Genomic DNA, 12,403 nt, shown 5'->3' on the forward strand with positions numbered 1-12,403 from the left:
CCTGGGAGCATGTGTGCCCTGGCCTCTGCTTGGAGGTGGGAGGTGGGGAAACAGCTGGAAGCCAAAGCCTGGACTTGGGGCGTATGTGTCTGCATGGTCTTCTTACCTCTCCTCTGAGTGGAAACAAGTTCAAAAAGGCTTGTTTTTATTTATTTTGGGCTTTGTTTGTTTGTTTCTGAAATGAAGTACATTTTCCCTCTGAAATGGAGGTTTGGTCAAAAGAATGTTTGGATTATTTTGGTTTTGTTTCACTTCTCTTTGAAAGCTGTTGCACAGGAGGCTTTGATTTGGGAGTGAAGTGAATTAGAGCCCCAGAGCCCCTTGCTGTCAGTTTGGCTACTTGCAGTAAGATATGTTTGGTTTCAATACAACCTGCCTGCTGGGCAAAATGAAGTCAATGGCATTTCCTTGATCTGCTGTCAGCAAGATTAAAATAACTATTTCATCTGGCCCAGCACCTTGAGACCCTCATGGAGGCAGTGCAGCCCTGGACTAGATGGGAATTTCTGTTGAGTCCCCAGCATGGCCTGCAGAGGCTTGAGCCCAGTTATCCCTGCTCCCTCCTGGCCTTCAGGCAGCCCAATGTGACCCTTCCAGGCTCCAGGGTTTCCTGGGGGTTTGCCCCCTTTTCCTGCTGAGGGCTGGGCTGAGGAGTAGCTTCCTCTGGCCCCCCAGGTTTCACAGGAACCCTGACCTGTGCTGAGCTGTGCCAGCTGAAAGGCAGCTAATTCAGCAAGCCATGCTGAGGAGGATTAGAGTACAGAGCACTGACAGGTTTAGGTGCCAAAAACCAGCCCTGGGTGTGCCCAAGAGAGGAACAGTAGGAGAAGCCATGCTTAGGAGGGAGAGCTAACTGTGCAAGTGCCAAAATAGGCATGGCAGGGGGAGCAGGAGGATGCTGCAGGGACTGGTGACTTCCCTAAATATCATTATTTGTTTCTGTGGTTTGCAGCAAACTTGATCCAAAAGGTTTTGCTATAAATAGATTAATAAACAAATAAAATTGAGAAGTGCAAGACAGACAAACAGCCCCACCCTTCCTTAACCCTCAGGGCAGCCAAGCAAGTGGACAAATCTCCTTGCCAGGTGAATGATTTGGATTTGTGAAATTTGGAAGAGGTGAAAGCCTGTGTTTACAAGGTGCTGTTACCATTTCAGATAAAGAGTAAATCAGGTGTTTACTTCCTGCTGTTCTAATGCTGGTTTGGCTCTAGTGATTGCACAGAATAATCTCTGGATCCTTTGTAATGTCAGGCAGCTGAATCTATGGATATATTGCAAAGGTGGCTCAGGGGAAGTGGAAACCTGGAAGATCTCTTTGGTGTGTAATGCTTGCCCTGCCTTTCAGGAGGATTCAAGGCTCCATCACAGATGAAAAGAAGAAGAAGTTTGTGACAGGTGAATGGTTTTCAGAAGTGAAGGCAAAACGGTTCCAGGAAGACTTGGCAGGGCCGGATCTCCTTCGGGCATCCATTAGAAGGAAGAAGGGCAAGCTAGAAAGTGAGTATGTTAGTGCACATCTTCACAAAACAAACTGATGGACCAGAAAAAAATTGGTCCAGGGTGGGAGTCTCCCTGTACTGGCAGTGTGTTCAGAAACAGTCCCTGTGTTGTGATACGGGGATTCTCATCTATGTTTTCAGTACCAGAAAAACATCCCTTGTTATCAAAATCAGGGCCCAAAGAAAAAATTACAGCGTGGCCGAGAACCACATTATTCCTTTTTCAACTTATTTTTCTTCCCTTTTTCCTCTATTTGTATTCTCAGACTTCTTTTGGTAAAGCTCAGGTATAACATGTGACTTTATTCCTTCCTCTTACTTTTTCCTCTTACTGCCATTTTACATCACTGGTTGTGCATCCGGGTTCTGCAGCTAATATATTCACCTCAGCTGAGATAAGGACCTTTGCTTGCCATATTGACACCTTTTTTCCTTCCCCTGGAAAGATCAGTCATTCACCTCTGTTGGCTTTCAAGGTGATGAGGGAGTGCATGTTCATTTAGTCAAATCTATGTTCATAACTCCTGATTTGAGTCTTTAGACTTAACTCTGTGTTAGGGAGTGAAATGAAAAAATTCCTTCAGGGAAAAGCCCTACTGAGATAATTTCTGGCATTCCCATTGCAAGGTAAGTGGGCTGAGGAGGGGTGGAAATTTGTGCTTGCAAAGGAAAATTCCCAGTGATCTTTTCTGGAGGAGGGTTTTAGCCTTCAGAAGGGAGGGTTGTTGTGATCCCTGGAGGTTTTCACAGTTGGTATTGATTGTAGTAGAAAACACTAGTCATGGGCAGTAATACAGATCTATAAAACAGATAGATACCCTGTATTTACACTACAGCCTGCAGAGCAGCACAGATGGATGAATTTGATGATAACTTCTCCTTGTGCTTATGTGCAATTCTTGAGGGCTAAAAATCACCTACAAGAGAGACCATTTTATCCACCTGCTGTGGCAAGTGATGCACAGTTAGTTATCCATGTCCCAGGCACTGAGAGTCTTTGTTTTAGAGTGGTAGGACATGAGTAAAAGTGTTACAGCAGGAGTGCCTGCCAATTTTATACACATGTATAAAAATGCTTGTATGGGCAAGTTAAACTGGTCAGGCCACTCCTGATTTCTGTTGGAATTTGCTTGTTATATTGTCTCATCCCAAAGTTAGCAAAGGCATATCGCTTGTCTTGATGAATTGTAATGCACTAAACTGTTTGTGGTGACAGGAGCCAGGTGTAGCTGTGGCAGGGGCTGAGCCATTTTTAGGGCAGGGATTTGGGTGGGTGGGAGTGAAGGCTTCCTGTTGCCCCTGCCAGCCAGGAATGAGGAGCTCTGCCTGAGGGGGAAGTGTCAGAGAAGAGCGAGTACAACACAGAGCCTTTGCAAGTGGGATGAGAAATGAATGCAGTCTTTGATTGTCAAGGTCTTTTCAGCCATGACAGGCACAGGGAAAGTGTGGGAGCTCTGTGTTTGGGTCCTTTCCTTCCAGCACAGTTCCCTGCTGGCACCTCCCTCCCCAGGCCTGAGGCAGAAGAGGAGGATGTGGCTCACTGTATCAATAAATGTCCTCAGTGTGCCCTGCTGTGCCCACATGTGCCATGGCCAGCACGTGCCACCAGCCATGCCTGGAGTTCTCTCTCCTAAAACAACATTCAGTGATGCTTTGTGCACATCAGTGTTGGCATGGGCAGGACAGTCCCTCTCTCAGAAACGTGCTCTCTGAAACTGGCTCGTTCCTACACACCCAGACTCCTGTTTTTCAGCAGGAGCAGCTCCCTGATTTCCCACTGCTGTGGAAACCACAGAGCCCCCAGCTGCCCCTCTGTGTGCCAGACATGCAGGCCTAATGCCACAGCTCTGAGCAGGGCCTGCCCTGTTCCTGACTGAGGGCCAGGTGCTGGGAGGGCAGGAGGATTGGGGATGCAGCATTTTCTCCATAGGAGTGCACAGACAAGGGGCAGTGAATCTTTGGATATTGCTGTGACCTGCAGGCTGACCCTGCTGGATGGCACCACCAGGCAGTGTTGAGTCTTGAGCTTCTCACCATAGGACTGGCCTGCTCTTGAGCCTCAGGAGGTTTTCCAACCAGATAACAAGCAAGGCTATACTGTTTAATATTACTTCTGAATCATCTGAACTTCTTTTTCTATTGAATTGTTTAGTGAAATGTATCCTAAAATGGTTTGGCAGTTCTTGTAATAGGTAAATTTTCTCTTTAAAATAGACCTAGCTGCATGAATAAATATGTGCAGATCTTGTTGAGCAGACTAAGTTTACTTTTTATATTCTCTGTTTGAGAGTTTAATCCTTTTGGTTTTGCAGTAGCAAGAAAACCCATTTGCTAACAAAATATCTAATGTAGCATTATACCCTGCAGTCTGCTGTAAAAGTTACCATCCTCTATTGTTTTTAATTTGGGGTCTCTGAGAGCTCCCAAGATATAGCTGGGCCTTGTGCCAGTAAAAATAACAGGGATCTCCTCATTAACTGCATTGGCCTCCTCCTTTGTTTGCCAAGATCGGATGACTTGAATCAAAACAGGAAATGGCTGAATTTAAATCCTGGAACAGATTAACTTTATTGACAGTCAGTGGCAGCATCCTGTGGAGATTTCTAGTGATGTGACAGCTCCTGGCATGAGTTGGGCATTGGGCAGCTTTGTCCTCTTGGACCTGTGGGATCTGGAAGTGCCTTTGCTGCCCTGCGACCTCCCCATCCTTGGGGAGAACAGGCAGAACCCCTGAAAACCCCTGAAAACCCTCTCCTCTTAAACCCCCAGGGATTGTGCTGCTGGGACTCTTTTTCATTGGGCAAAGCATTTTCTTACCCCAAACAAAACACACCATATATGGCAAGTTTAATGGAATGTCATTTCTCAGGTGTCTCTGTTGTATTACAGGTGAGGACAAGAAGCACATCCAGACGAGTCTGGAAAGCAAAGCTGCCCCAGTTCCTGCCTTTCCTGAGGACATTGCTGGTGCAGGAGAGGAAAGGTAACTCTGCTGCATGTGCAGTGCTCAGGCTGCTGCTCTTACTTCTAATGAGAATTGAATGCTACCCATTAAACCCAGGTCTCTAAGTGAGTTTCCAAGACTCTATAAGTAATAAGTTCTATAGGGTATTTTTTAAGTCCTCCTTCTAGGAATTGTCAGAATATCAATCCACCCCTAATAATCAAGTGGTAATGTGCTTATCCCACAAAGGTCTTTTCCTGCATGATTTGATCAGGGGTCAGTAAAATGGAAGCTGTCTCTAATGCCAGGATGTGCTGGTTAGTTTTTCAAAGTAATTATGGTTTTATTTGTTTAATTTTTGCTATGGAGCAACACTAACAAAATGAACGGTTTGAGGAAACTGCTCATTTCCTGCTGGTGCCAACCTTTGTGTCCAGAGCTCAGCACTCTCCATCAAGGCTTGGTAGGATTTCACGTTGTGCTGACTGAGCAGAAACATTTATTAAAAGCACTCCAGTGAGCAAGTCAGTGACCTCACTCAATATCCCTGGACTATGGAGAAGCATTTAAAATACTCACATATTCATGTATTGTTGTTCCCATCTTATTTGCCTTTTTTTTGTCAGCAAAATGAGGAATCATTCTCCACAGGTGGCAGTTGCTCCAGTTAAATATTAAATATGGGCCTTGACAACACTTGGAAGCATCTTGCAGCTGATTAGTGGGTGTTGTTTAATGAAGGATCCAGAGGCAACAGGCCCTAGGTACTCCTGCTTTGCTGGCACAGCACCCAGTGGGTTTTTTGCAGGGGGTTGGTTAAACCCTGAAAAGCTAGCTTTGTTTTTCTCATTCAGTCTTATACAAGGTGTGGCCTGTTCTTTCCTGGGCCATAGTATAGAAATATGTCTCCCTTTTGCATGGCCCTTGGGCTCTTCTGTCACTTCCCAGAAGGGGAAAGTCTGAATAAACCTAGCAGTTGACACACATTGTTTTTAGTGAGCAAGTTCTGCAGTTCTGAGCAGAACTGAGGTGGTGTTGAAGACTGCCTGAGCACCCAAACAGGCAAATCATTACCACAGCCCTCCTTGTTCAGGCATTTCTCCTCTCCCACAGATCCAGTACACCTACTCTTGAGACCACAGAGCAGAAAATTTTGCCAAAACCGAAGCCAAAACTTCCTGTCCATTTATCTGCATCATACAAGGTAGTACAGGCACAGCCTCTGCACTTTGTTTTGTTACTCCTTGGAGCTTCACACAATCTATACCTGCTGACAGGGGCTCCACAAGCTGCCTGCCCTGGTGTCTCTGCTCAAATAAAACACATTTTTTCCAGTCTTGCCAGTATTTATACACTGATAAGATTTGTTTTCTGTTCAGAGTTCCAGCATACATGATGTCTCTTCCTCAGAGAGTGACACAGGAACAAGTCCAGTTGTGACTGCAACAAACAGCTTTCATTTGTCTGGAAAAGGTAAGTTTTCTGTTCAGTGAGCTATTGGTGCTTTTGTTACTCACATCAAACACCAAGAGACAAGATGCTTTTCAGTGTCCATACAAATAAATAACAAAGAGCACCTTGCCATATGAGAATGGGCTGCCAACATTTTGTGAATTGCAGGCAGGGCAGCAGGGACAAAGGCAGAAAGCAATCTGATGAAATTTCTCCAGGCTCTCAGTACACATTGAACTGAGTGCTTGGGTCTCAGCTCTTTAATCCAGAAGGGGACTTACCCCTCTCTTTCCAGCATTGACTGTATAGTGTAGTTCTGGAACATAGCAAATAGCCAGCAGGGGAGCTGTCAAATTGAAAGGGAACCTGCAAACAAATCCACAGCTCGCAGGAACAGTTTAGAGTTCAGTGGATTTTCTCTGTGCCCTGTTGCAGGGAGAAGGACTAGGGTTTTCAGGGCTTTCTTCAGATAGAAGGGAACTTTCTAGACTCTGAATATGGAAAAGAACTAGAAATATAATGATGATTTCTGAAAATTCCCCCTGTCTTCTCATTGAGAGATTGCAGCCCAGGCCTTCTGGGGAGATTGGATGTGATGGAGTGGGACAGGCTCTGAGCATTTGTTGTTGTTGTAGGTCATGGAGATTCTCCAGTGCCCACCAGGCTTTCAGAGGATGCTGAACCTCAGCCCAGCACTGCAGCTGGAGGAGAAGCTGCTGATGGACCCACAGAGGGGCCAAAAACTCCTCCTGAGGAAACTTATCCTCCCAGCAAAATCCCAGTCAAGAAGAAACCAAGCAGAACCTTCCTGAAGTGTGAGCAGGCTGTGAATCACACGGGGCCAGCAGAGAACAGCCCTGCCAAGGAGGAGTCAGTGCCAGGCCCCAGAGCACTGCCCACAGATGGGGAGAGCGGCCGGGCCGGCAGGCAGGGGGTGAACTACACCATCTCAGCCATGAGCAACAGGGACGAGGAGATCGGCCTGGACCGGGAGCACTTCAGGAGCCTGAAGAACTTCTGGGAGAAGGGAGCAGAGTCTTTAGGGGCAGGGGGCAGCCCAGGGCCAGGGCTGGGTGAGGCAGCCCCTCGGCAGCTCGGGCTGGGCCGCTCGCTCTCCCTGCAGGCCGCGCCAGGCCACGGTGCTGAAGGGAAGCCTGGTGCCTTCAGCAAAACAAGGACCCCCCACAAAAGGACAATAACCCTGTCTTCCAGCGAGGAAGAGCCAAGCTGTACCACTCCTGCAAGGAAGGGCTCTGTTTCTGTCACTCCCAGCTCCACCTGTGCCAAGAGCAAAGGGGGCCTGGTTACAAGAAATGACTCGCTGGGTGAAAGCAATGGGAAGCTGCTGATGCCAGAGGAAGAGAAGGTGGTGCAGCACTGCTCCAAGAAATCCAAGCTGCCTGTGAGAGCACCTTCCATCCAGCTCGAGTCACTCACCAAGGACGTGTCTGGCAGCTCGCTGGGGCCAGCAGGGACACCTGTGCAGGAGGAGCTGGTGGTGGCAGGAGAGTGCAAGCCCACATGGAGGGCCCCGGCCAGCAGGGTGCAGATACTGATAGAGCCTGTGCCCACAGATGGGGAAAGTGAGGATGAGAAAGAGGAAAGATCTGATTTGGGCACTCAAGACAACATGGAAATAAATGGAGAGCTACCTGAGGAAAAGATGTGTGAGTCTTCAGACCAGCCAACACCTGGTGAACCATCTGGAGAGAGAGAAGCTGTTCAGGGAACAGACTCAGCTGTTTACTCAGGTACTGAGGGCTGTGACTGCACCCTGTGAAATCCGAATACAGACCCATCCCTAAGCTGGTTTTCTTCCCTAACCCTTCTGCATTTTGCACATTTTCTTCATCTGCCCATTTGTCCTATATTGTCCTGCAATTTGTGCAGAGTTAGCTTGTGTGGAATGTGTTCCACAAACAGCTCTGGAAATAAATCTTGTGTAGCCTAGTGTGAGTGCAGAAGGGGACAGTGCCATGTTCCCTTGCTTTCCTCCCCACTCCCAGCCCCTGGGCCTTACCTGCCAGCAGCTCACCTTGGGACAGCCCTCCCTCCACTGCCTTCAGCACACCAAGGAACTCACTTTATGTCACTCACTGGCAAGATTGTATTTTCTTCAAATGTGGGACTGGAAGAATTCTTTGTGGTAGTAGAGATAAGTCTAAGACAAATAGAAGAAATAAAATGTGAAGCAAAGTGTTTAATAAATGCACTGGCTCTTAGAGTACCTTGATACAGCCACTGGCTGTCAGTGCCTAAATTACATTTTGTGGTTTTTTGGAATGCACAAGTGAACTCTGATATTAAACTTAAAGCAAAGTGGACTGAACAAGGAGTCTGTTCTTTCTGGGTTCTGATACCATGTTCTCAACCATGATGGTATCAATAGCATCACCATTTTAGCAGCCTCTTCTCTGGGTTTGATGGGCTCTTGTAGTGACTATTACTATGAGAAAACATTATTGTTATTTGCAACTCACTTTACATTTGGGCTCTGATGACCCACAGCTCTGCTCTCTTCCAAGCAAAGACCTACAAAGAGAGACAGCATCTTCCCTTCTTTTTCCCAATTTCAGTCCTCATGTGCCTGGGTAAGACCTGCTTGAGAGGATTTTCCACAGACTCATCTGATTTTTATTTTTTAATTGTGTAATTTCTTGGCTTACTTCCTACCTCATATAACATTCCTATGAAAATCCTGAGTTGCACTTCAGGTCGTTGCAAATATTTTCTTTATGGAATATTTTTGGTTGTGAAAGACTTCTAAGAGCATTAAGTCCAACCATTTATAGACTTGATCATTCTAGTATTTCTCAGGGCTTTTTCCTTTATTAACTCATTCATTTCAGGATGATATTAGCAGATGGTTCTGTTTCTCTGGAAGCTCTTCACAAGAGTTGGTCTGTCTTGGGGACTGGGTTAATCCAGTATTTGCATTTCCTGACACAGTGTGAAGAGGTTTTCCCAGGGCAGACATCAGAGCCCCTGGATGATTGGGAAGCAGCCCTGGGCAGTGTGACTGCAGTGTGCTCTAGGCAGAGGACCAGGGGAGGTGCACACACATACAGGCCTATTGATGCACTGCCCATTTGTGGTTTTTTATTTATTTACCATGTTGATTTGGCTTTTTGTGTATTCCAGAGGAAGATGGGGATCATTCTCCTGCTGCTCAGGCACTGGCCCGAGCAAATAGCATTAATCTTGCAAAGAGCATGGTGAACATTTACACAACCACAGAGAGTGAGTAACATCTTTCTTTCTTCTTTTTGGTTTACATTTGCTGAAGGTGATATATTATGCCAGTTTTTCATCACCATGCTTCTGTGCATGTATCAGGCTAGGAAAATAACATATTGTTTCATCATCAAATTAGAGAGTTTATACTGCCTAAAATTAAATTCAGAGCCAGGAAATTACAGCTAGATTGATGGTTTGTTACTTCAGCAAAACCACAAGGGCTTCAAAGGGTTGGCAAGAAGCTTGTGCTCATCTCTCCTGTTCCTGCACAAGGCAGTGGGATCTGTTGGCAGCCTGGGGACTGATCTGAGGTGCCAAAGCTGGTGTCACCTGTCACTCCTGCTCATGAGGCCTCTCCATCACCCAGAGCAGAGCCTGTGGCTCGACTGCTGTCCCCAGCTAGGACATGTTTTATGGTGACAGTCTCTCCCTCAGAAACCCAGAGAAGCTGAGGAGAAGGACACCAAGGAAGCAGCAGCCTGCCTGAAGAAGCCCAGGAAAGCTGCAGCCATGGAAAGCACCTGAGGGGAGGCAGCAGCAGCCTCTGTGCCCAAGAAAGCCAATGACAATCCCCAAAAAGGCAGCCAAGAGCTGGCCTCAAAGGGAAGGGGTGAGGCCAAGGCTTCCAGGACTGAAATGAGAACATGGGAAGGCAATGCCCAAGGAAAGGTAAAAGTGAAGCCACTGAGAGGCTTTGGTTGAGCCAGTTTAAGTCACAGGCTGTCATGGGAGGGAGGCAGCTTGCTGGCAGGTCTCACTGCACAGCCCTGTGGCTGTGCCCACCCTGGCTGGCACCTCGTGCCAAGCACTGCCCATCATGGGGTGCCTGATGTGTCACAGGGCACGTTGGCTCAAAGCTCCAGGCCCCCATTGCTGTCCAGGGACATGGTCTCCACCAAGACAACCAAGATTGCAGCTTCCCCTTATCTATAGTGTCCTGGTTTAGGGCAAATTTGGGAGAAAACATAATATCCAGTATAAACAGAACACATTAATGGGGATACAAACATCATAGCATCACCCTAGGACATTGAGCCCCAAAGTTGATCCTTGGAAACCCTCCTGTAACAGTGTTACAGCTTCATGTTTGCAGTACAGCAAATAGTCTGTGGATACTATTATTTATTTAATGTTAGAAATAAAAATAGTACATATCAAATGAATGTTAAATCAAGAATCTCTTGGGCGTTTTGAGCAATGTATCATCATGCCTAAAATGCCAAACAAGTGTGTATATGAACATGAATGTTCATGTACATGTATCTTTGCAAAACAAATTCTTCTGGGATGGAGAAAGTCATCTTCAAGAGAGTTATTGGAAGAAGATAAAGATACAAAAGATAAGTTTTAGTTAGACATTTAAGCAGTACAGTAACCATCTTTCTATTGATAGGAAACTTTTTAACTTACTTCTTTTAGATAATCTGCCAATGTCTACCTTTGTGTCTAGCAGAGTATTTGAGAAGTGTATGCAATGGTGAAGTTGTGGGTATAAATATTTTAGTGCTCTTTTCTGCAAGGCAGGGTGCTATGAGATAAAAATGTAAACGTGATTGGTTTCTTTGACAAGGAGGCAGATTTGGGTGGCTTTAGTGTGAATTCAGTCTGCACAAAGGAGGCAACATCTGTGTCCTGGTGCCGATGAGGAATTAGGTGAGCCACTAGAGGGAGTTCCACACTCCCACACAGTGAATGAAAATCACTGAAAATATTTCAGGATGTTAATTAGCAGTTTTTGTCTTGGGGAGGATCAGCTTCAGTGACAGGTGACACAGACAGAGCAATAGGTAGGTAGTGCTCCCATGCCTTCCACAAGCTTTTCCTCCTTCCTGTGCCCTTTAATAAAAGTGTGACTTATAATTAATTTCCTGATTCTAATGAGCTGTCTTGATGCCTTTTTTTTGTACCTCCAGCATACAATAAACCTTATTTGATACCACATCAATTTCTTGAACCTGAAAGAGTGAAAGAACTGAGCAGATCCTCTCCCCTTCTGTTGTCTGAGGTGGGTTGATGCCAGAAAAGGCTGAAATAATGTTCACAGCATCCCCTGGGTGGCAGTTGGTGTCATGAGGATGTTTCTCCTGGAGACCAACAGTACTTGCTTTGGAGCATACCTTGGTTATGTCACGAATAAATGAGAATGTGGAAACCCAGGACACTGGGAATATTTCTCTGTCTGCTCTGGGCTGCCCTGACCCCCAGGGGAGCACTGACTTGTCTCCCTCACTCATGGAGAAAGTTTCCCAGACTTCAAGATAGACTGGAATCCACAAAAGTGTGAAATAGATTAGAGAGAGCAGTGTAGGTGTATCACTTGGTGAGAAATTGAGGTTTTGGGATTTTTAGTATGTTGTGGATCGCAGCAAGATGGAGGGCACAGGGTGTTGTCTTGGGTTTCTTCTTCACACTTCTTCTTCATGGGTTTGGGTGGCATTTTGTAGTTGGGCAGAAAAGTCCCCATTGCAGCTCTTCGGGATCAGTTCTTGGGTTAAAAGGGAAAATAATCCAGGTGTCAGTTCTTAATTGGATAGTTTAGTCTTAAAAGACCTTGTAACATGAGATTGTTGGCCATTTTGTGCCTTCTAATGAAAAGCTGACAAACTCACAGTAGTGAGACTGTTTTACTGATAAGAAACAATAAACACTTGAGTCCCAAACATGAACTACCATCTCAAATGCCTTCAATCCAGACCCAGAGAAACCCACAATTGAAACCCCCACATGAGAAATGCCTTAAGAGAAAAGCCCCCAGCAGGCAGAGCAGCTGTTCCACGCTGGAGGATGCTGCCCTGTGTGTCCAGCCACGCTCTGTGCCCTTTCCGGAGCCCAGGCGGGGCCTGCAGCTCTGCTTGGAGGCAGTGAGTGATGACGTTCAGTGCTGCTTGGAGGGGATGCCCTGGGGAGGCTCCCTGCACTCTCCTCAGCTCTGCTAACCTGATCTCTGCTCATGGCACTCTGCTGAGCAATTCCTTTTTCTCCCCAGTGTTGCAAAGCTCTCCTCCTTCGGCACAGCTTAAAGATGCTTCTTGTTTTCTGAGCAGACGGAGTCAGACACGGCCTCGGAGCTCAGCTTCCAGCTGGGCAGGCACAAGAAGTCCCCCAGCACTGGCAGCCACTCCTCTGACATGGCTTCTGTCTCCTCGGTAGGTCGTGAGCGTGGGGGCTCTGCCCAGGCTCCTCAGCTGGGTGCAGGGATGCTGCAGTTGGGCTGCTGCTGCTGGTGGGCCCTCCAGAGCAGCCTGCTGGTTTCTGCAGGGTGCATTGG

The 12,403-nt window shown here is 46.7% G+C and overlaps 1 protein-coding gene across 2 annotated transcripts in view; it reads left to right on the top strand.

Moving 5' to 3' along the window:
* LOC128945770 (synaptotagmin-like protein 4) overlaps window positions 1-12,403 on the top strand; it is a 32,323-nt gene that overhangs the window by 13,634 nt on the left and 6,286 nt on the right. For both annotated transcript variants that reach the window (XM_054289626.1, XM_054289627.1), the window contains 8 exons: window positions 1,349-1,500; window positions 4,392-4,485; window positions 5,560-5,650; window positions 5,826-5,919; window positions 6,534-7,649; window positions 9,040-9,138; window positions 11,049-11,140; window positions 12,180-12,281. In XM_054289626.1, coding sequence (XP_054145601.1) covers window positions 1,349-1,500; window positions 4,392-4,485; window positions 5,560-5,650; window positions 5,826-5,919; window positions 6,534-7,649; window positions 9,040-9,138; window positions 11,049-11,140; window positions 12,180-12,281 — 1,840 coding nt within the window. The remainder of the gene's footprint in view (window positions 1-1,348; window positions 1,501-4,391; window positions 4,486-5,559; window positions 5,651-5,825; window positions 5,920-6,533; window positions 7,650-9,039; window positions 9,139-11,048; window positions 11,141-12,179; window positions 12,282-12,403) is intronic.

Source organism: Melozone crissalis, unplaced genomic scaffold, assembly GCF_028551555.1.
Source record: "Melozone crissalis strain CALT ecotype California unplaced genomic scaffold, PUWL_Pcris_2 ptg000068l_1, whole genome shotgun sequence".
Classification (NCBI taxonomy): domain Eukaryota; kingdom Metazoa; phylum Chordata; class Aves; order Passeriformes; family Passerellidae; genus Melozone; species Melozone crissalis.